General features: G+C 40.5%; 1 protein-coding gene across 1 annotated transcript; it reads left to right on the top strand.

Moving 5' to 3' along the window:
• The first annotated feature begins 5877 nt into the window (after positions 1–5877).
• On the top strand, positions 5878–21672 carry LOC133759928 (guanylate-binding protein 4-like). Its single transcript, XM_062191691.1, has 11 exons — positions 5878–6032; positions 9263–9458; positions 11847–11974; positions 14606–14715; positions 14916–15112; positions 16376–16621; positions 17448–17728; positions 18605–18817; positions 19954–20056; positions 20379–20572; positions 20728–21672. The coding sequence occupies exons 2-11, from the start codon at positions 9269–9271 to the stop codon at positions 20950–20952; spliced, it is 1887 nt and encodes a 628-aa protein (XP_062047675.1). The 5' UTR covers positions 5878–6032; positions 9263–9268; the 3' UTR covers positions 20953–21672.
• Positions 21673–24591: the final 2919 nt, after the last annotated feature.

The raw sequence follows: 24591 nt of genomic DNA, 5'->3' as shown, positions 1-24591 counted from the left end.
ATTATGAAATATAACAATTCAGATATATAAAATGTCAATATTATATGTATAGTATTATATATAAGGAAATACATAAGTATAATTCTAAAATGAACTTATAAATCATCGCACAGGCACACAAATTCAGCATTCCTAATACCTTAAAGGTGCTTATTACAACATCTGACAACCCTGCAAGTGTCAGTCAATTTCACAACTTTCACAGTTCTTTTCTAGGATTTTAGAACATATGATGTGGGTTTTAAGTAATATAATCTAGTTTGGTCTGCATTCAGACTTTATACAAAAGGAATTACATTGTTTGTGTTCTTTTTGTACTTTGCTTCATTTGTCAATGTGATATTCATAAAATGTGTGTAGTCCATTGTGTGGAGCTCTGAGCTATTTATATTGCATTGTATGAAGACAAAAACAATTGACTCATACTGTTGTTGAAAAACATTTGGATTTTCAGGGTTACCTTTTATGAAATGTTGAGAACATTTTTGAACAGGTACACTTTCGTCTGTGTGTATAGATTTCCCTGTGTGATACTCCAGAAGGGAGACTCCTAGGTTATGGAGGATGTGGGCCCTCAGGCTTTCTGGATCAAGTTTAGCATCAAATCAGAGTCTCTAAAGCAATTTATATATCTACCTGTAGATTATGATTGGCTGCTATCTCAACAATTTTCACTGTTGCCAGTATGGTGGCTGTGTGGGCATATCTCACTGAGGCAATAACTTTCATTTTCCTCATGTAAATCAAGTGGAACACCTTTTGATATATTTTCTTGCTATTCTTTTTTCTTTTGTGTGTGCAAAGACTGTTGATCTTTCCCTCTTGTGTTATCTGTCTTTTTTCTTAATTTTTAAGAGTTCCTTATATATTTTGGATGTGAATTTTTGTGGGGAGATGATTTGTCAATGTCATTTCCTATTATATGACCTAGTTTAGTACTTTTTGAGGTATTTTCATGAAAAGTTCTTGATTTTAATATACTCAATACTATTTGATTTTATGATTAGTGTGGTTGTGTGTGTGTGGTTTTGTATGTGTGTGTGTGGTCTGTAAGAATTCTCTCTCATCGAAGTTCATTATTTCTTACTCATTTCTGCTCTAAAATGGGTGTCATTTTACCTTTCACATTTAGAACTATAATCCTTTAAGAATTTAATTTCTGGGGACTTGGCATTGTGGAGTAGTGGATAAAGCCACCACCTGTGATGCTGCTATCCCATACGTGCTCTGGTAAGTCCTGGGTGCTCCACTTCCAATCCAGCTCCCTCCTAATGACCTGGAAAAAGTAGCAGAAGATGGCTTAAGTAAGACTCTGAGCCCCTGCCACACATGTGGGAGACTGAGAAGCTCCAGTCTTCTGGTTTCAGCCTGGCCCAAACTTGGCCCTTGCTGCCATCTGGGGAGTTAACCTGTGGATGGAATATCTCTCTCTAACTCTTACTTTTGGCGCAGCGCACCGGCTGTCGCGGCCATTTCGGGGGTAAACCAATGGAAGGAAGACCTTTCTCTTTGTCTCTCTCTCTCTGTCTAACTCTGCCTGTCAAATGTTGGGAGCCACTGTGCTGGTTTCCCTGTATAGGCCTTTGTTTAGATTAACCTTCAACTGTGTTTCTGTAAGGAGGATTCACTAGAAAATTCCATTTGTACAGCTCACTGATATGGTTAGCGCTTGGCCATCTGGCTTCAGTGCTCTCTTTCTTGTACCTTGATAAGCACGTCTGGTAGCTGTAAGACCTCGCTGTAACTCCCTTTGTCAAACTGATACTGATTCCTGTGAAATTATTCCTTTGAACTATGTTGTAAGATGACCCCTGCTTGCCCTCAACTGTTACAATCCTTGCCTTGTATTATATAAGCTGCCTCCTTCTCCAATAAAGTGAGACCTTGATCAGAATACTGTCTTGGTCTCCTTTCTCGTGTCTGGTTTGTCTCTCCATTCAGGTCTGCCCTCCTCGTGTCCTAGTTGATTACCCCGCAGGCCGGGGCAGTCAAAAAAAAAAAAAAAATTGAAATCCTATATGGTGTAAATTACAGGTCCAGAGTATTTTTCTGTAGAAGGATAACTCAATTTCCCAGGATAAATCAGTCAGAAGATAGTCTTTCCCTAGCCTTATGAACAAACAGCTCTGTTCTTAAGTCAATATCCACATATGAGCATATCTGTTATGGGGCTGTCTCCATGGTTCTTTTGACCTGTTTCCCCTTCCAGGTGTGAACATTACAATCTGGTAGTTATTAAATTTTTAATAATTTTTTTTCTGTTACAATAAATATTCTACATCTTCTTCAAAAGTAGCTTTACATGAACATTTGCATTTATATTTGCACATAAATTTCAGAATCATTTTATAGACCCAACAGTTTTGGGATTTTCACTAGGATTATATTGAATTCACTAAACATTTTTCTATCAGATTTATTTAGAATAACCTTATATTTCTATTCACTTTGAAACCTTTTTTAACTGAGTAGAGAATTTGGGGTTGAATCTTTTTTTTCAGTTCTGTAAATATTTTCCATTTTCTCTAACTTGCATAATTTCAGAAAATTTGCCCACATTTTTAATTTTGCTTCTCTGCATATAGTGTTTGTTTTTTTCTAGGTGCCTTGAAGATGTTTTCTTTGTATTTAGGTTTCTCACTTTGCCAATAGTGTACAAACATGTGATTTTCTTTGTATTTTTCTGCTTGAGGATCTCTGAATTTCTGCGTCTATTGTTTGTTGTATTTCAGTAATTTTGGAGATTGCTCGGTTATGTTCTCTATCCCTCACATTTCTTCTTTTAGTATCCCAGTCACTTCATGGTGAACCTTTCTACAGTGTTTTGTGGGATGTCCTGTGCTCACTTATTATTCCTTCACTCTTGGAATGCTTTCAAGCCTCAGTTTGCTTAATTTCTATTGACATATCTCAAGGCTTCTGATTCTTTCCTTGGCTATGTACATGTTCAGTCTTTTGTTAAACACATTAAATTAGCAATTGATATTGTGCCTGGCAGTTACATCATTTCCAAATGGCCATTTGATTATTTTCCATTTTTCTGCTGAAAATCCATCTCTATGTATGTATGTTGGCCACCTTTCCATATCCTTTAACAAAAGAATCATAGTGATGTTAGAGGGCTTACATAATTATTTCAGCACTTTCTCTCTCTCTGCTTCTGTTGCTTGCTTTCTTCTTTCAAAATGAATAGCATGGCTTTTACTTGAGTTTTCTGTGTATCTTGTGTGTGTTTTTTTAATTGAATGTTGGGCATTGCTAAAGATACAATTGGGATTGTGATCATAATATTTGTGTTTGGAAATCAGCACCCCTCTTTTATGTTATGAGGTTTGTGGTGACTGTTGCTCCCGTGCAGCCGTAGTTCAACTGAACATGGGCTTTGTTTGTTACTGCTCCACAAGCTTCAACCTTCACCAGTGCAATTCTATAACTATACTCTTTTTTCAGTAAATCCAGTGGTGCTATTCCACTCCCAATTTTTGCAGTCCCTACATTACTGGAACATGACCCTTTTCTTTTTTGTGAGCTTGTTCTGTCCTGACAGTGGGCTTCTATTGTTTGTTGCTCAGTTCAAGGGTCCTACTGAAGGCATGGACCATCTCTGTTCTCCCAGTACTGCTGTGCAGTATCATCCCTTGATGCTCAGTCCGCCCTCCCTGCTCTGTATCTGTACTTTCCTGTAGGCACCTGGCGGAGGCAAGTTTTATGATCTTTCAACAAACTTTGTACAGCAGGTTTTCAAAAAACAGTGCTCTTCATATCTGATTATTAACACCAGGCTCCAAAGCTGAGTACACTACTTGTCAAGATACAAAAATGAAAAGAAAAAAAAAAAAAACACAATTGCTAACAGAAGCTACTAAGTCTTTTCCAGAGTGGAACAAACAGGATGTGAACAAACCTCAGGTCGGTTTAAACACAGTCTCAGTAACTTCCATCACTTTGGGAAAACTTTTCAATACATCTTTCTCTCAGCATTAGTCTCTTGTGCCTGAGACTTCTTGAATCTAAATTTGAAAGATATTTTTCTTTGTAGCAGTTGCAAACCTTGGTACTGAAAGACTCAAAATTTACTTTTTTCCATTGTCAAAAAAAAAACAAAAACAAAAAACCCTTGCTTGTGGTCAAAAAGGAGGGAGTGGTCTTAGATTCTTCTTCTCTAGAGTCACCTCTTAACAACTGGATAAACAAATTGAAACACAAAAACGATAAGGACTTCTTGGATCCAGTCCAGAGAGAAAGATTGTTGTCACTTAGTCTTGGCTCCAAGCCCACCCACCTGCCACTCCCATGTTTGTGGCTCAGTATAGACCACTGTGCATAGCCCTGCTTGGATTCACTTTTAAAAATAGCAAAGTGCAATTTCAGGACCTAAAAAAAGGCTGGATTTAATGTTGGTGCATATTCTGTTGTAGTTATAAAAGAGTTTTCCCATTTAAATATTGCATGACTGCATTCTATAAAAGGACTTTATAACAACCCAGATAGAAATTATTTTTTCTAACTACCCGTGCAATATGATGTAGCCGTGTGCTACGTTTCACACGACCATGAACAGAAGTGTATGTGTGTCACTTCTGGATCCAGACCAGATGAAATTCGAGCCCATAGCCTGTGCATTCCTCTTTTCTTTGTTCCTATCTGCATCACAGCTGTGGCAGCACTCGAGCTTTGAGCTCGCAGATGAATCTTCTGATTTAGTGTGTACAGAACCGCAGGTTGCAAGGCACCTGAGTCCCTGGATGATGCTGCAGAGCAATATTTCCTTCCACTCAAGCCGGGACGCCAGTGTATGTTCTTCTAAACTGCAGCCACAGCCTCCTACATGAGCTCACTTGACCTGCCCCTGGAATAAAAACCTTGGTGCAGGTCACAAGCAGCCTCATTCTCAATGAGCCCATTGGCTTCAGTGGATCTTGGCTGATTCATGGCATTTATTCTCTACCTTTCCATATTTCCTCAGACTCTTCCTTTTTTCACTCCCTCTTCTCTCTCTCTCTCTCTCTCTCTCTCTGTCTCTGTCTCTGTCTCTGTCTCTCTCTCACTGATTTTATTTATTTACTTGAGAGGGATGGGTGGAGGAAGAAGCTAAACTACCCAGGACCAGAGAATTCATCAACAGAAGTCAAATCACAGTTAGTTCATGTCACGCCAACTACAGTTTTTTTTTTCATCCACAAACCTTATAGTAAATACAGGCAAAAGAGAGAACAGGGAGGATCAAATTGGCAGAAGTCTGAGTCACTTTGTATTTCCAGAATAGACAGGCTGGTGTTTTGATGTGTAAGTGTAGCACCCTACAGCTCCATTTGTACCGAGTCTACTGGGGACCTGTAGGGCACTGCAGGTGAGTGAGAGGTAGACTCTGCTGATGTAGTGTCCAGATCCTAGAGGCTTGAACTAAGCAGTACTGGGGAGTATCCATACCTGCAGTGATTTCCTTACAGTGTCAGCTCGTCCAGAGATCCCGAGCACAGAGAGCGGGGTGCTCACGTCTGAGCCGGTCGCTGCGCTCCTCTGTGATGCAGCATGGATGGACAGCTCCCCTCCACCTCAAACACCGAACTCTGTCAAGTTTGATTTTGTGAACGCTTTGACATCCAAAGAATGGAAAGAGAATTCTCACGCCCCAAATCGCTGATTTTCCTTTTCAAGGAACGTAGAGGGTCTGCAGTGGGCACTCACAGGGAACCTTTTACCTGACGGAAGTGAGGCTGAGTGCTAAGGGGACATGTTCTATCTGTGAGGAGAGCGCGCGGGCGCGGCGGTTCAGAAACTGGCGGGGAGCCGCGGACTTTACCAGCGCAGCAAAACACAAACCCATTTCCTTCACGCGTGCAAATGGTGCAAACCCTCGAACAGTTAGCCAAGAATGGAGTGCGGTTTCAGTTTCGGTTCTCCTCCCCTCAGACCTTTTTTGGGTAGTTACATCTGCTTTATTTTTCAGCGTAACAGTGGGTTTCCAAGCAGACGACTCAGGACCAGACCGCGGGCAGCGAACTTGGCCTTGACGGCGGCGCCCTGGCCCGGTGAGTGCGCGGCGACTCTTGGTTGCCCGGACCCTTCACTGACCGTGACCGCCGCGAATCCCCCGCGCAGCCCCGGCGCGGGCGGTGGGTGCGGGCGGCGGGAGAACCTCAAGGGGCCCCTGGGGTGAAGAAGACGGGCGCTTTCTCCCGGGGCTCAGCGAAGCCCCAGGGTCCGAGGCGGCCCCAACCGCCGGGTGTCCCAGCGTTGCTCTGCTGCTCTCAGGGTTTGCACCTGGAGCAGCAACACAGATCTCTGCTGGGTTCGCGGAGGGGCGCCTCCTGCCTTCCTCCCAGCAAAGCAGCTGAAGCTGTCCTGGGAGGGAGCTGCCCAAATCCAGCTCCTGGCAGAGGCGCTGCTGTGGGGTCACTTTTTCCTGTCCTCAGACCTTTCCTGGCTGTCCCCTTCTGTGCACTGGCGGCAGTAGGCAAGGCAAAAGATCATCACTCAGACATCGTAAAGCCTCGGAGACTGACTCTCGTTTATTTTGGAATCATCCACACTTACTCCCGTGGACACCACAAATCCTGTCTTAAGTGCGAAATTGACATTTTGCGAAGTGATTATTGTTTGCAGCCCTTTGTCGCCACTGTTAAGTAACAGTGTTTTGTTTTTTTTTTTCTTATTGTTGAATTTTTTACTTAGTGGAGGGTTAGTCTTATGATTATAAAATAAACTGAAAGCATGTCATTGTAAAAATTAAAAGAAAAAATAAGAAAGGAGGAGATGGGTGGGAGCATGGGCAGGAGGAAGGGCAGGGTGGGCAGTTTCTCTATGCTCCTAAATCTGTATATATAAAATACATCTAATTTGTTCACCTTATATAAATTTTTAAAAAATTGTTTTAAAAATCTATCCGTAAGTGAAATAATCCACCCTAACTAATCAATTCTTTAACATATCTATACTATCTAACTACTTGTTTATCCTAAATTGTTTCAAATGTGCGGGCCACGCGAGAAGCATGGCATCAGAATGACCCACGGTACTTGTGGGAGATGGAGAGCTTGAGGCTTGTAACCTGCACTGCAGAGGACTCGTGGAGAGCAGCTTTTGGAAACCACTGATGGTCTACACGACCTCATTTTACATCGTTCCACTTACTCCATGTGGAGTAGAGTATTTCTTGGCTTGGATGTCTCATTTCTACCTTAAAATCAGTAAAAAAAATTTTTAAATTAAAAAAATCAAACTTTGTAGGCTTGTCCCTTCCCCAGGGCTTTCTTAAACCTTAAATCAAAGAAAGAAACTCTATAATGTTTGCTGTTTATGCCAGCAGCTAAAGGCTCATGTTTGACTCCACAAATTTCATTTTTTTTTTTTTTTTTTTTTGTGGGATTCTTGTTTCGGTGCTACAAGGCACTTCCTGACTTCATGGTGGGTGGGAGTCCCTTCTGCATCTGTTCTTTCTTCTCCTTGTGTTCCTCTTCCCTCCAGCCCACTCCTGCCCCATCAGTTCATTAAATGTGCCATCATCACAGCCGGCGATCACCTCCATTTGTTCTGTTTCTTAGGGAGGTCTTCCCTGACTACCCTAAGCATAAATTCAACTCCCAACACTCCGAATCCTCACTCCTTTCCTATTTCCCCCACAGCCCTTACCATTATATTTGGATGCGTATATTTATGTATACATATACTTATACACACACTTATATAAACACACAATATGTTTTGCTTCTATTTTATTATCTGTCTCTACTAAAGTTCCATGAGAGAGAAATTTATGTGCATTTTGTTTACTGCCATACACTGAGCGCCTAGCACAGTGCAGGGCATGGCTGATACCCAATAGATATTTATGAAATGGGTGAAGATTGATAAAGATATGTATAGTTTTGTGAACTCTCTCCACATAGTGAGTCTGTTGACCCCACCTTCTTTTTAATGTCAACCCTTCTTAGCCTAACATGTCATAGTTTTCCTAGAAATTCTGGAACATTCTCAGTCTCTGACAATTTGCATCTTGTCTGTGCCCCAATATTAGTATTCTAAGATCTTTATCTTCTGTCTTTTGCTTTGCTGCTTCTATTTGTTTAAGCATCCTCTGAACAAAGTCATATGAAAACATCTCAAATGGGATGTGAGCCATGATTATGCATAATAAATCATCTAGAAAATGTACTTAAACGAGGAAACCTAATCTCTTCTGCTGAATGGAAGGTGTCTGTGATGGTGGGCCACCTTGAGCCAGGAGGCAGCTTGTTAAAGTGGCAAAGCAGATAATAAAAGGAGCCAGTGTGTCCTGGTGACTTTCTGAGGCAGAGCCATGTGTTTTGCCCTTTCAAATTTAGTGATGGAGGGGAATAACATTTATTTTTTTATTAAACAACAGTTTTCTGTCACAAATGAACTGAGTTCTAATTCGTATGAATTCTAAGACACACTGAACACATATTTTATATTCTTTCTACCCACAAAATTGAGATAGTGTCAAGTTCATTATACATATAATGAATAAAGCATAAAGATTATAAATAAGACTGAATCTCAAGGTCATGCCTTTGACAAAATTTAAGATGAAGTGAAGTTTCCTATTAGACATACAAATTCAACTGATAAATTAATAAGTTAGTCTGGCAGTGGTTTTTATATGACACAGCACAGTTAATGTCATCAATTTAGATCACGTTATACATTTGTGATGCTGTCTTATGGGGTTAGTCACTAGAGAACCTTTGATGTTTCTTTGTGAAAATTCATCAGTTAGAAAGAATGTTTATTTGAGGAAGCTGATTTTGATACTTTTTTGTAGCAGATTCTACAGTGAGGCAGAGAGACTGATGCTCAATTCCTACTTCTCCACTAACTGATAAAGCTTTAAGCAGTCATTCAGTATATCTACATGCTCTTATTACATCTGATAAGAAAGAATAAAATTATTTGATCTCTAGAGTTCTTTCAAGGTTCAAAAAGAAGGTATGACTAAGACACCATGAAGAGAGCTTACATCACAGATAGATTTATTACTTAGGATTTTATATTCAGATAAATGAATTATTAGGGTCAAATAAAACCCACTTGCCTGTCATTCATTAACATCATGAGAGATGATGGACATGCTGGAGGACAAGAGCTCCCTTCTGTCACTGGAAGGCCACATACTTTCCCTTTACAGTTGTACAGATCGTAAGAAGTTGATAAATACATTCCATAAGCAGGAAGTTGACATGCATGCCCTTGGAGATGGCTTTGGCCTATTATAGTCTACTGAGTTCTTTTGGATTTACAGGTTACCATGGCATCTGGAGTCAACATGGAGGCCCCCATGTGTATAGTGGAAAACCAGGATGGGCAGTTGATGGTGAATCCAAAAGCACTGGAAATTCTTAACCAGATATCTCAGCCTGTGGTGGTGGTAGCCATTGTGGGAATGTATCGTACAGGAAAATCCTACCTCATGAACCGCCTGGCAGGGGAGAATCATGGTGAGTGTTGTCCTAGGGCTGAGGTCATTTTCTTAGAACTATTGGTAATGCAAACTGATTTGCTCACTCTAGGGTCATCTGCAGGAAGAATCTGAGTCCTCCCAAGGGATAAAAATATCCACGATTGATTATTATTTTTTTTATCAAATTTAGAGTTTCAAATCCATCTGTCCATTGAATGTCACTTTTCACTCAAATGATAAAGAATAGTTATCCCAGGACTGGCACTATGATGTAGCAGGTTAAGCCTCCACCTGCACTACGGCATGCATCCTATATGGGTGCTGGTTCGAGTCCCAGCTGCTCCACTTCTGATCCAGCTTCCAGCTAATGGACTGGGAAAGCAGTAGAAGATGGCCCAGCCACGTGGGACACCCAGAAGAAGCTCCTGGCTCCTGGCTTCAGAGAGGCTCAGCTTTGGCTATTGCGGCCATCTGAGGAGTGAACCAGTGGATGGAAGTCTTCTCTCTGTCTCTCCCTCTCTCTGTCTGTAAATCGGCCTCTCAAATAAGTAAATAAAACTTAAAACAAAGAAGAGTTATCCCAGCCTGTCTAATGTTCACTCCAGTGGGCTTCTGGATACAATCCCTTCTCTCCTGCTTAGAAGCTCAACTGCTTTTTCCCACATCAGGTTTACCAAGCAGCATAAAAATGTAGTTCAATGTGTCTTCTTTTTAAAAATGGAGGCAGGATGGAAGTAATGAAAAAGAGTACAAGAGAGCAATGGAGAGAATGATTAAGGATTTGTTGTTTATCCCATATCTCAATGGAACTACTTTTTGATTTTTCTACTTCATGTTCAAAGTAAAATATTAATAACTTATACTCTTCTCTCTCTCTTTCCTAGCCTTTTTAAATATATGAAATAGAATACATAAAGAATTAACAAAATACAATGAACAATAAGATAGTAAATATAGGGAACTTTTATTTAATTTTTGACCAGGTCAAGAAATAAAACTATGAACATCAAACACTTAAATCACACGATTTTACAACCTCTGAATGTTCCTTAGTGTTTTGATTTTCATTATACTTCCGCCACTGGTTTCCACAACTTGCTAACTTGCTCTATGATCTATGTACGCATCTATAAGGAAAAGTTTAGATTGATCTCCTTTTAAGCTTTACCTAAAGGGAATAGTATGCAATTTATATGTATTTATATGGCATGTAAATTGAAGGGCCCTCAAAAAGTTTGTGAAAAATGCATATGATGAGAAATTATGCATGGATTTCAAAAATTGTGCATTATGAAATTATCTTTTTTATTATTTATTTATTTGAGAGGCAGACTTAGAGAGAGAGAGAGAAAGAGATGGAGAGAAAGGTCTTCCATCCACAGGTTCACTCCCCAAATGGCTGCAGTGGCTGGAGCTGGGCCTATCTGAAGCCAGGAGCTTCCTCTGGGTCTCCCACACGGGTTCAGGGGCCCAAGCATTTGGGCCATCTTCCACTGCTTTCCCAGTCCATAAGCAGAGAGCTGGATTGGAAGAGGAGCAGCCAGAACACGAGCCAGCACCCACATTGGATGCCAGTGCCACAGGTGAAGGCTTAGCCTAATATACCACAGCACTAGCCCCATAAAATTATATTTTATTTCAATTTCCTAAAAACTATTTGAATTGTCCCCATATTGTATGTTTTCTTTGAATTTACATAATTACATACGTGGCATGTATGCTAATGATTCTTGCTAATTTTACTCAAAAGAAATTTATAAGATCCATCCAGTTTGCCATATGTATCATTAAGGGACTTATTTTCAACATTTTCTAGAATGTCATTATATAAGCATACTGTAATTATTCACATTTTGTGGTGAACAGAGGTTTATTTCCAGTGTTCGACTTTTACAAAAAAGGCTATCTTACATATACTTGCCTTGTATCTGTCAGAAGAGGAATTGCTGTGTCACAGGGCATTTGTGTCATAGGGTATGTTCAGTGTTTCCAGATAAAGTCAAAATGCTTTTAAACTTTTCACACCTATTAATGGCAATGAAGAATTTACTACTCCTTACAAAGATTCAGCAATGTAAGATTTTAAATTTTTGCTGATGTGGTGAGTGCTTAATTGCATATCACAGCCCTTGTCATAAATAAGGCTAAGCATATTTCCACATGTTGCCATTTGTGCTTCCTACTTCATTAAAGCCCTATCTGAGTCTTTTTTAAAAATTAGGTCATCTCATTTGCTTCTTATTGAGCTAAAGAGAATTTATCCATGACCTTGTTAATACTTTTTGTCTATGAGGTCCATGCAGCCACTTTTATTCCATTTTAATATTTCACATCTTTAGCTTGGCTCCATGCAGGGTTGAACCTCAGTGTATTGCCTTCTTAGAATCTACACACAGGCATGTTGCTTTCTCCTCTTCCCTTGTAGGCTTTCATTTGGGAACTACAGTGAAGTCTGAAACCAAGGGCATCTGGATGTGGTGTGTGCCCCATCCTTCCCAGCCAAAATTCACCTTAGTCCTTCTAGACACTGAGGGCCTGGGGGATGTGGAAAAGGTAAGTCAGAGATCCCTCTGTGGGTCTCCATGTGTCTTGCTTCTGTACTTAACATTTAATTTTCCACCTTAAATCAAATTCTGTGATTTATTTCCCATTATTGCAAATCCTGGGATGGATTCTGTTTTCCTTGAACTACTGCCCTGGTAAATTCAAATGTTTTGGTATCTTTTGATAATATATTTTTATTTTTTCACCTTTGTTAATTATATAATTTAATGAATATTTACTGAGGAGCTGAGTTCCAGGCCCTGTATTACGTACTACAGATACTGCAATAAACAAGTAAAGACTCAAAGCCTAGTTCAGGCAGCAATAGATACACAGTGTGATCAATACAAGGCACCTTGAATGCACAGAACTAGGCACCTGACCTAGTCATATTTGTTCAGAGAAGTGACATTTAAACTGGGACCTGTGAGGCTAACAGGACGGATTCCATGTCCCAGGGCTTATGTAACAAGGGACCACAATCTGGGTGACTAAACAACAGACATGCATTGTCTCACATTCCTGGAAGCTACAAGTCAAAGATAAAGATGTTGGCAGGTTGTTTCCTTCTAAGGACTGAGAGGGACAATGTTTGCCATGCTCTGCCCTAGAGTTTGCTGGTTTTCTGACAATCTTTGGCATTCCTTGACTTGAGAATGCATTACACTGATCATTGCTTTCATCTTTAATTAGTAATCTCCCTATGTATATGTTTATCTTTGTGTCTAAATTTCTATTGGATTAGAGCCCACTGTGATAAACTCATTTGTACTTCATTCTCTCTGTAGATATTCTATCTCCCTATACGATCACATGGGGAAGGATTGGGATAAAGATTCCAGTCTTTTTGGGGAGGAAAATGGTGGAATGGGATTCAACCACAGCAGGCAGTTCCCAATTCAAGTGTGTAAGTGTGATGGGGTTGGAATTGGGAGCCGTGAAAATACGGTTCAGTGCAATCACCTATTTGCATAGTCTCTAGAGATGCTTCACTGAAGCAAGAATGTTCCCAGAAATTTTGGTCCAAGTATCTGGGTTTTGGAGAAATTGGTTTCCTGATATCACGACATGATCTTCATCCACCAAAACCATTTTAAATAGGATGGTTGTAGGCACTTTTGTCCTTACAATTTTGACTACAATGGATCATTTCTCCCTCTCACTTTACATTATTTTGAGCTTAACTTGAAGGTAGCAGCAGTAGACGTTAGACTCTATCATTGTGAAAAAAATAGAGTTTAGAAATTTTGTGTTTAGGTTTAAAGTTCTTAGGTAGACTCTTGTAGGAATAGGTTGCTATTTGCCCTAAGTCCTGCTTATCTTTATCTTAATTGGAAAACTGAATATTTTGAGGGGTAAAAAAATAAACATATGAAAAGGTTTCCTACCTTCAGTATCAAGTCTAGTAATCACAAAAGCCACACAGTATATATGTCCAAGGAAACAAAACCAGCCATCTTGTAAACTGCTGTTGTCAGTAGAACGACTCTCTGACTTTACAAATTGTGTAATTTGGGCAGCATCACTGTGTGCCTGACCTTCACGGGTCTTCACATCTTGCCATGGATCTCATTTACAGCCTCAGCTTTCATTCTTGCATAACTTCCATTTTTCAGTCAAATGTAATAATTTTATATTTATATGACCTATGCCATATAGTGTCTCTGAATTGTCAAGTATTGTTTTTTCACTTGTGTGAACACTAAAATTATACATTATATCACATCTTTAGACTGTTGCTGTCTTGAGCTACAATGATCACATCCAATTCACATCATGTCTTGGCTATGAGACAGCAAAACACTTGTTCCCATTTGTTAAAATTACTCACCTTCCTTTATATAACATCTCATTCTACTCCTGGAAGAGATTATCATTTTGGTTACATTCATATGTTATCATGTGTATCTGCCACTGTAGACTGTCACGAGGAACTTTGTTTGCAAGTAGCTCATTGTGGTATTTTGTGTTTTGCAGATATCCAATGAATAGCTGTTGAATTATTATTGTCCCTAATATGGCTACTATCCATAAAATTTTGCTAATGAAATGATTTCTAAATATTATCTTATTCCTACTACGTCTAGGCACTGTATTAAACAAAATATACACATTGACAATGTCATACTTTTTTTTTTTTTTTGACAGGCAGAGTGGACAGTGAGAGAGAGAGAGAGAGAGAGAGAGAAAGGTCTTCCTTTTCTGTTGGTTCACCCCTCAATGGCCGCTGCGGCTGGTGCACCGCGCTGATCCGAAGCCAGGAGCCAGGTGCTTCTCCTGGTCTCCCATGGGGTGCAGGGCCCAAGCACTTGGGCCATCCTCCACTGCCTTCCTGGGCCACAGCAGAGAGCTGGACTGGAAGAGGAGCAACCGGGACAGAATCTAGCGCCCCGACCAGGACTAGAACCCCGGGTGCTGGCACCACAGGCAGAGGATTAGCCTATTGAGCCACGGTGCCGGCCAATGTCATACATTTCTAATAATATCTAAGGAAACATGTTTGTGAGGGACCAAAGTTAATATCAAAAGTGAAGTTTGGATCCTAGTCTTCAGCAATTTTCAGCAAAATTAGTGACTAAAGAATGGAATGAATGAATGAAGAGTAAACTCCTAAGTCCCTTGTTCTCATTTGCTTCCCAGGGAGACCCTAAGAATGACTCCTGGATCTTTGCCCTGGCCGTGCTTCTGAGCAGCACCTTGGTCTACAACAGCCTGGGCACCATCAACAACCAGGCTCTGGAGCAGCTGCAGTATCCTTCCAGAAACTGCTTCCATGTTTCACTGAGTTTAGTGGAATGATAGCTGAGAACATTTTTTCTTCCTAGTGACACAATTGTCCCAGTTGAGGAAGTGGGACACAGGACAAAAATAAATGCTGATAATCTGGTTTGTAAGTGAGATGTGAAAATCATGCTACGGAGTAATTCTTTTTCCTTAGCTAAGATCTCAGCTATGTGGCTGAACTAACAGAGATAATTAGGACAAAATCCACTTTGAGAGCTGATGAAATAGACGACTCGGATGAATTTGTGAGTTTCTTCCCAGACTTTGTTTGGTGTGTGCGGGATTTCATACTGGAGCTGAAGTTAGATGGATGTCCCATCACAGAAGACGAGTACCTGGAGAATGCCTTGAAGCTGATTCCAGGTATCTCAACATGGCTTGGAGACTGGATGTTTCAGGAAGAGGTTGGATAAACCAAATCCTGGCATTTGTCCTCTGACACATGTATTTATTTGATATTGGATTGATGTCTATGCTAATGGTAACTGGTAATTATTGCAAGGTGATTGGTTTTCACTATAGCTTATAAATCCCAAGCTCCTCGTTCAGGAAAACAGCATCACAATATCAGGCCAAATAATTTTAGACCAATTAATACTGCAAAAATTATCCAGAGTAGAATATGTGCAATGATATCCTAAGTCCCACACATTGTGTTATATATTAAGTACTTCTCCTTTGCTGTATGGAAACAAACAGCTTAGCAAAATCAAAGTTGATTATCAAGGAATTGTATGAAATGAGGGGATCTATTTTTCAAAGTGTGTTTTACACACTATAATCCTCTAGTACTTGGCTAGTTATATCCTTCAGAGAAAGGAATCTTATACAGTCAATAGTTAAGAAAAAACTTTGACATATTTTTCCAGCATAACTGTCGCATCTTCCATTTTTCCTTTCTCGGGACATCACTCTCTTCATCTGCAGCCTTACACAATAAGTTGTCATTTTATTATTGTAAATTTGCTAAATGGATTACATATTGCAAAGTCACTAATTAGAGAGAATATAATTTTTTTATTTATTTGGTTATTTATTATATTAAAAAACACTTATTTAACACCTATTGTGTGCTATCAGATCATGCTATAAGTCTCTGTGAAGTCTGATGTATTAATAAGATAGGGAAGTGTTTTCACTTCACTTCTCTTTCAAAGCATGAGTTACCATGTCTCTTTAGTGTCATGTAAAAGATTCTCTGGCATCGTCTGTCCTTCAGACAATTTTTCAGCAACATCTTGTCTTTTACTGGAGTCACTTTAATGGGAGGCCACTTTGTGGTTTCTGACAGAGACACAGTAAGATCAGAAAACTGCTTCTCATCCTTTTGTTCCACTAACTGACCATTCAGTAAACATTTGGTGAGTCCATGGGAGTCTATGCAAGCATTAAGGAAAACAAATAGAACGTCTACCCCTCTCCACTCTTGCTCTCTAGAATCATACCCTTGCCTTTGACCTCTGAGTGGAAATGGAATTTTCTGTGCCTTAAAAAACTGGCACAAGGTTGAACTGCAATGTGGTATTAGACAATCAAATTTAAAAAGTACAGATAAAGGGCAAAGAGTATCAGCCCCTCCTGAAGATTGTAGACTCCATGAATGGTTTTTGTTTTTCACTTTTACAGGCAGGAATCCTAAAATCCAAAACTCCAACTTGGCTAGGGAGTGTATTAGACATTTCTTCCCAAAGCGGAAGTGTTTTACCTTTGACCGACCTACAAAAGAAAAAGAACTCTTGGTCCATATTGAGGATGTGGCAGAAGACCAGCTGGACCCTAACTTCCAGGTGCAATCTGAAAACTTCTGTTCCTATATCTTCACCTGTGCTAACCCCAAGATTCTGAAAGATGGAATCCATGTCACCGGCAAGCGTGAGTCATCTTTGCTCCAAAGCACTGCTCTGTTTTATTCATGCAGCTGTGAGGTGAAGATTTGATTATTCTCTGGGTTGGTCAGTAACATATTTTGCAGTTAATATGAATATTAGCAAATAATTGTTCATGCTATTTGTAAAAAATTATTTTCCTAACTGTTGTCTCTATACCTGAGGGTTTATTGAGACTGAATATAACTTAAGAAACTACCTCCACTTACCATATAAACACAAAGTATTGTTAAAAAGAGAGTATCTATGTTTGAGGTGAAGTCTTGTGGTATAAATCCTTCTCCAAATGCATAGAAAAGATTATTTTGTGAATTTATATTACTTGTAAAATAAATAGCAGGTGCAGAGTTCTTGAAAGGTAATTAAGACGTTGAGGTCAAAATTCAATAGTGTTTTAGGTACAGAGATGGTTTCATTATTTTCCCACACAGGTAGTATCCTGCTACTGTGAAGAGCTGCACATCTTGGTATCATGTTCTGGTCACTTTTTTGAAATTTTTTATTGTTTTTCTATATGGAAATTTTCGGAAATTTTACTTTGCTTTTCTATTCTACCCCTTTTTAAGTTTATACCAAAAGTTGCATATGAGAAATGCCTGAACATATTTGTGGTTATAAGTACTCAAACTGAATAATTAAAAGCACAGAACAAATAATGACTGTGAAAAATAATAATGTTACTAGAAGGGGCAGAAATTTTCTTAAAAGAACAGCAAATTTGATGTTGAATAGAGTTTTGATGATTTTCAGAGATCTCATTTATAAATCCTGGTAGCTTGGTATTTATTCTTGGTATTACTTGGCTCATTCAGGGTTGGGGACACTGGTGGAGACCTATGTGGATGCCATCAGTAGTGGAGCAGTTCCTTGTTTGGAAAATGCGGTAACAACTCTGGCCCAGCTTGAGAATTCTGCAGCCGTGCAGAAGGCAACTGACCACTACAGTGCACAGATGGCCCAGCGACTGGTGCTCCCCACAGACACGCTCCAGGAGCTGCTGGACCTGCACACAGCCTGTGAGAGGGAAGCCGTTGCAGTTTTCATGGAGCACTCCTTCAAGGATGTCAGTCGGGAATTCCAGAAGCAGCTTATGGTATTGTTTCTTAACCTTTTTTCTTCTGATTCCAGTCCTTCTGAAATGATGCTTAAAGCCTACTCTTTGACCCTCTATTTCATCTCCTGTTTGTAATACAAGTAGCCTAGATTTTTGTGAATGACAGAGTTCCACGGCTTGCTACTACAGCATTTATCTGAAAGATGACCACTGAATTAATTTTCTATTGCTGCAAAAGAAATTATAAATGTAGCAGTTTACAAAAGCCAGCACGCGTTAGCTCATGGTACTCTAGGTCAGAGGTCCAGAACCAGGAAGCTGGACATCATGAAGCTGAAAGCAAGAAGTCAGCCCAGCTGTGTTCTCATCTGCAGGCTCTGGGGACCCTCAGAACTCCATCAGGTTGTTGGCAGAATCCAGTCCCTACCATTGTCACTTACAAGTGCAATCAAACATTTCCTTTTCTATATCTTCATAATCTCAAATGATCATTGGAAGAACTAATGAGAGACCCCAAACACTACATGGAGAAGACATAAGTCATTATTGGGTGGTTTGCTTTTTCATGTGTATATTTTAATCCAACTCTACACAAATCTTCTGAGGAAATCCTACTCTTGGTCACAGTCAATTCTCTTGATGATTTGAATGTTGGATCACTGATAAGGAGAATACTACTGAAGAACCATAGAGGTCATGAATCTAACTCCATCATTTTACAGAGAGTGAGCCTGCCACATAAGAGAGTGAGAGGCTTCCCCAGGTTACCAGAACATTGGCCAGAAGTACATCTGAAACAAATCTCCTGACTTCTTGTTCTTTCTGTGTCCCAGTCCACTCTGAGGCCACTAGAGTGATTCTTCCAAGAGTGTCTAACGATGTCTTCCTTCTCTGTTTCTATGCTTTTCCTGGCAGGAAACCATAGAGAAGAAGAAGGGAGAATTCTTGCTTCAGAATGAAGAGGCATCTGATAAATACTGCCAGGCTGAGCTTAAGCAGCTCTCAGAGTCCCTGATGGAAAGTATTTCTAGAGGGGCTTTCTCTGTTTCTGGAGGACACAGTCTCTATCTAGAAGCAAAGAGAAAGCTTGAACAGAACTATAAGCTGGTGCCCAGGAAAGGTGTCAAGGTGAGCAATGAATGGAAGCAGAGGGTTACAGAGCATAGTAAAGTTATGGGGACTTTGCTGTCCTTCTAAATATCCAACCACAGTATTTTTGTGTGTATGTGTGAGAGTGTAGAGTAAGTGATCCCAGGGCTTTTTAAGCTTTTATATCGACCATTAGCTTCTTTAAAAAACAAGAAATATTTCTCCAAAAAAGAGCACAGAATCAGGAATCCCGCCTAGAGAACATTCTTTCATGGACCAAACACGGGATGTGTTAGAGCTAACTACAGTGGATTAAAAACTAAAGATACACCTTTGTTCTCAAAAGGTGCTGATGATTTTGCCCAAGATACAGACAAAATTGATAGTTGGATACAGAGCAATAAAATTATGACTCTAGCATAAGCAGACATTAAAAATAATGTGAACAATTATGATAATAACTGCAGTAATAAGTAATAATAAAAATAAATAATATAATAATAGCAATCATGATAATTGTCCTGACGTATATTCAGTAATATCTTTCTATGCCATGTATATGGTGAGTAACCTATAGTTAGATGCTTCTTTTGAAGTTACTATTTTATCCTAAGAGTATTATCCATGTTGTCCACATTTTAAAGTTGACACATTTCATGCACAGAGAAGCTCATGAGTTGACAAGATCACAGAGCCTGTAATTGGGAGAGTTGATAGGATAACTCGGTGTCCACGGAAGCCATTTCAAAGTCAGATGGCAACTCAGGAAAGCTTCCTACAAGAGGCAATTGTAGCTAACATGGATTATCAATGGCTGTAACCTGCCTTAACAAAGAGTAAACACAGCATCATGGCAGATGAAAAGAATGTGCAAATATATAAAGCAACAGCAGTTGTGGTTTTTGAGATGCACATAAATCTGGGGGCTGTAACCTAGAGAGGGTAGTGGAACAATTTTCTCAAAAGGGCACTGGAGACCCGGAAAGGAGGAGACTGTGCAAGGTTTGCACATCCCACAGAAGACTTTGGAATTTATACTGTGGTTGTAGAAGAAATGGAAGCATTGAGGACCTTAAAGAGAAGCTAAAAGAGCAGACTTCGTAGGGCCAGATTTGTGGCTTTATGCAACTGGGTCTTTGAGGCCATTATTTTTGTGCTCCCTCTTGTTTCCTCAGGCAAACGAGGTGCTTCAGAGCTTCCTGCAGTCGCAGGTGGTAGTGGAGAAGTCCATCCTGCAGGCAGACACAGCCCTTAGCACCGGGGAGAAGGCCTTAGCAGGTACGGGGACAGGGCTCAGCTCTCAGAAGTGGGGAGGGGCCTGCTAAGCCTTCCTACAGAGCTGGCAGGAAACCTTCCCAGAACCTGCAGCTCCTCTTCTTCAATCGATGGAAATTCTGTTAAATCTGACAACAGCAAAGGGAGGAGTGGATGTACATCGGGCACTCAGATGACCTTGTGAAAGGTGCTCTGAATGCTGTGATGACCAGGTGAACGCAGACACTGCCCACCGCTTCTCAAAACCAGTCTTGCTCTGAGCTCAGGAAGGAAGAAATCAGGAGTGACTTTTCTTTCTTCCCTCTCTGAAACCTTTGTGGAACAGCTGAGCAGGCCAAGAGGGAGGCAGCTGAGAAGGAACAGGAACTGCTAAGACAGAGGGCGAAGGAGCAGCAGCAAAAATTGGACGCTCAAGAGAGAAGCTTCCAGGAGAACATCACCCAGCTGAAGGAGAAGATGGAGCGGGAAAGGGAGGACCTCGTCAGAGAGCAGGAGAGGATGCTGGAGCACAAGCTGAAGGTGAGTCTGGGGGTGCCAGAGACATGTCCTGGGAACCATTCTCCAGCCTGGCTTCCCCGAGCACCAGCCACTCTCCTGAGATCACAGGAAGCTGTGAACCCTGTACACTCTCGCTCCCCACACTCAATACTTGTCCTCAATACTTCCTCCTCTAGATCCAAGAAGACCTGCTTAATGAAGGGTTTAAAAGGAAATCTGAGGAGTTGAACACAGAGATAACACAACTAAAAGAGAAGATAGCTACAACTAAAAGAGATGGAGATCGCTCGTGGGCTGCACGGCTCGTTGATGGCGTTGGCAATGTGTTAGTCTCTGAGGCGCCAGGTCCTGCTAAGCTCTTTGGTGTGTGGATGAAAACGTTGAGCACACAAATGAAATAGGCTGAGAATTCCTGTTAGGAAACTGGGAGTGAGTCTTCTTTTATTATTCTGTGACCCGGAAGTTGTTTTTTAAAGAAGTTCTCAAATAAGAGTGATTACCTGATATATCATGGTCTGCCATACAAAAGACAAACTTAACAATGACCAAATTAAGTGATGGGAAATGAGTTTAAATATATAATGAAATTAAAGACTGAATTTGTAATACAATTAAAACTTATAAATGTTGTCAATGAGGCTGGCGCCGTGGCTCACTAGGCTAATCCTCCGCCTTGCGGCGCCGGCACACCAGGTTCTAGTCCCGGTTGGGGCACCGGATTCTATCCCGGTTGCCCCTCTTCCAGGCCAGCTCTCTGCTGTGGCCCGGGAGTGCAGTGGAGGATGGCCCAAGTGCTTGGGCCCTGCACCCCATGGGAGACCAGGAGAAGCACCTGGCTCCTGCCATCAGAACAGCGCGGTGCGCCAGCCGCAGTGCGCCTACCGCGGTGGCCATTGGAGGGTGAACCAGCGGCAAAAAGGAAGACCTTTCTCTCTGTCTCTCTCTACTGTCCACTCTGCCTGTAAAAAAAAAAAATGTTGTCAATGAGAAGTATGAGTATGTAAAATGCAAAATCAAGTATGTAAAATTAAAATTTTAAATATTACTGTTGTTAAAAATATTTTTGTTGAAGAATTGCTACAATTTTTAATGGACAGAAATAAAAATGTTCATTCTCCTGAAATCAATATATACATTTAATGTATCTCAAATAAATATGTGAATGGTTAGAAGAAGATAGATTTACTCTGATGTTTTTATGGCAAAGCCACAGGAAAGTAGCCAGTGGAATTCTGAAAAAAAAAAAAAAAAAAAAAGATGATCACAGAGAGGAGACTGGCCCTAAGCAGATACTAAATCATCGTGGCATATACCATAGTGACACCTGAATATTGAAATGGCAATAATACAGACTTGGAAAGGTCGATGGTGATACAAAGTCATGAAGAAACTCCAAACATGATAAATTTCACATTTCACATTAGTACAGTAATTTGAACCATTCAGCAGGTATGAAAGAAACAAAGCTGGAGTCCTTCTTATACAGTGCACCAAAGAAATATCAGATGAATGAAAGTACACACATGAAAAATTACAATACAAAAATAATAATTTGGGAAGAGGCCCATTCTAACTGTCTCATAAAGGAAATGCATAGATGAATGTAATGATAAATTCAACCACTAGACATTCTCCATAGAAAAACATAAGCAAAAAGACGAATGGCAATGTAAGGAAGAGATTTTATGTCACAAAATCAAAGTAAACCATAACAATTCTTCAAGTCAGTGACACAAAGAAAGACTCCAGTGGGGCAGCTGTTGTGGTGCAGAGGTCGCCACATCCTTTATCAGAGTGCCTGAGATCAAATCCTGCCTCTGCTTCTGATTCAGCTTCTGTTAATACATCTGTGAGGCACCAGATGATGGCCCAGGTACATAGGTCCCTGCAGTCTTCATGAGGGACTGAGATGAAGTTGCTGGCTCTTGGCTTCAACCTGGGTCCAAGTGACTATTGTAGCCATTTGAGGCCTCTCTCTCTCTCTCTTTCTTTCTCCCACCCACCATCCCTATCTGCTTCTCAAATAAATTAATAGATGTTTAAGAAAAAAAGGAGGGCCAGTGCCGTGGCTCACTTGGTTAATCCTCCACCTGTGGTGCCAGCATCCCATATGGGTGCCAGGTTCCAGTCCTGGTTGCTCCTCTTCCAGGCCAGCTCTCTGCTGTGGTCCGGGACAGCAGTGGAGGATGGCCCAAGTGCTTGGGCCACTGCACCCGCATGGAAGACCAGGAAGAAGCACCTGGCTCCTTGCTTCAGATCGGTATAGTGCCGGCCGTGGCGGCCATTTGAGGAGTGAACCAATGGAAGGAAGACCTTTCTCTGTCTCTCTCTCTCTCACTGTCTATAACTCTACCTGTCAAATAAATAAAAATTTAAAAAAGGAAAATACCACTCAAAAGTTAGACAAATATGTATGAATTTAAAGGTGTTCAACTCCAATAATAGTAAGAGACACACAAAATAAAGCTGAGAGGTACTTTATTTACTGGAAATCATTAAGGAAGAAGATATTATGGTTGCTGGTGAGAGTTGTTTTTTTTTTATCCTAGGTTAGCATGAATTTGGGGCAACAAGAAATCTCTTATATTTGGTATTGAGAGTGAGACTTGGTACAATTATATATCAAAGTGTGAGACATATGTGTCTTTGACCCACTTGGAAGTTGTGTCATAGATTTAATTGCTCATGTGTCAAATAACACATCCATGAGGCTATATGTTACAACATTGTAAAGTGGCAGAAAATTGGAAACAGTTATCTATCCAGAAGGTATTGGCAATGTAAATCATGGGACATGCAGACAGAGGAATACTCTATAATCGCTAAAATGAAAGGAGAAACTTCATTTGCAGTAATATAAGAAAGTATCCTAGATTTTTTACAAAGGAAAAAAAGAGGAAAATATCCAGGCAATGAGTATTGTTGCTAATTTAGAAAATATAAATATATACAGATATTATTATGCAACTCAGGAAAGAAGCACAATAAATGAATAACTATGGTCAAAATGGAAGTTGGGCTTGGACAGTGAGGTGAGACAAGGTATGATGAAGGCCCCACATGTCACATGTTCTTATCACTTTCCACATTGGCTACAGGATACATTTATTACTGATTTAATAATAAGGCTGGGACTGTGGCATTGCAGGTTGAGCCGCCATCTGAAGTGCCAGCATCCCATATGGGTGCCAGTTTGAGTCCCTGCTGGTACACTTCATATTCAGATGCCTGCTAATGCACCTGGGAAAAGCAGTAAATGTTGGCCCAAGTTCTGGAGCCCCTATACCCATGTGGGAGACCCAGAGGAAGCTCCTGGCTACTGATTTCAGCCTGGCCTAGCCCCAGCCATTGTGGGCATTTGGGGAGTGAACTAGTAGATGGACAATTGCTCTGTGTCTTTCTCTCTCTCTCTGTAACTCTGCCTGTCAAATAAATAAAAAATAAACTCTAAAAATAAATAAATAAAAAATAATAAATACCATACTGAAACTGAAAATGATGCAGGAAATGAAACAGGTCCACTACAGGATGCGACGGTTTAATGCTGTCAGAGACATTGGAAGTTTTCACAGAGGAAGAGTGTGGTGGCTGTGACAGCTAGCTGTGAAGCATGAAACATGCATCTTCATTTGTTTCCATTGTGGTTTCTCAACAAGGTCCGGGGTGATGGCTGCAATGATGTATAAGTTGCAGCCTCACATTTATACTGTTTATGAAATAGAAGGAAAAGTTTTCTCCAGGAGGAACTCAGTATTTTCAGAATTCCTTTCCAGCTGACTATAAGCAAGGACTCTGTTGGGTGGCACAAGCTTCTTGCCCTTCTGCCACTTGGACGGGTTATCTCTTGACTTTGCACATGGTCCAGACGTCTTCGAACACCATCACTTCTACACTCTATTTGGGTTACTTGCTTGTCTCTGTTCCTCTTAAAGTTCTCCTGTGTTCCCACTTTGGTGACCTAATGTGGTGTTCTTTCTCTGTGCTGCCATTGTGCCATGTTGTCTCTCCTATCACAGAACATTTCATATAATTGTGAAAAT

The sequence above is a fragment of the Lepus europaeus genome, chromosome 5, assembly GCF_033115175.1.
Source record: "Lepus europaeus isolate LE1 chromosome 5, mLepTim1.pri, whole genome shotgun sequence".
Taxonomy (NCBI): Eukaryota; Metazoa; Chordata; class Mammalia; order Lagomorpha; family Leporidae; genus Lepus; species Lepus europaeus.
This window is presented reverse-complemented; position numbering and strand designations above follow the sequence as displayed.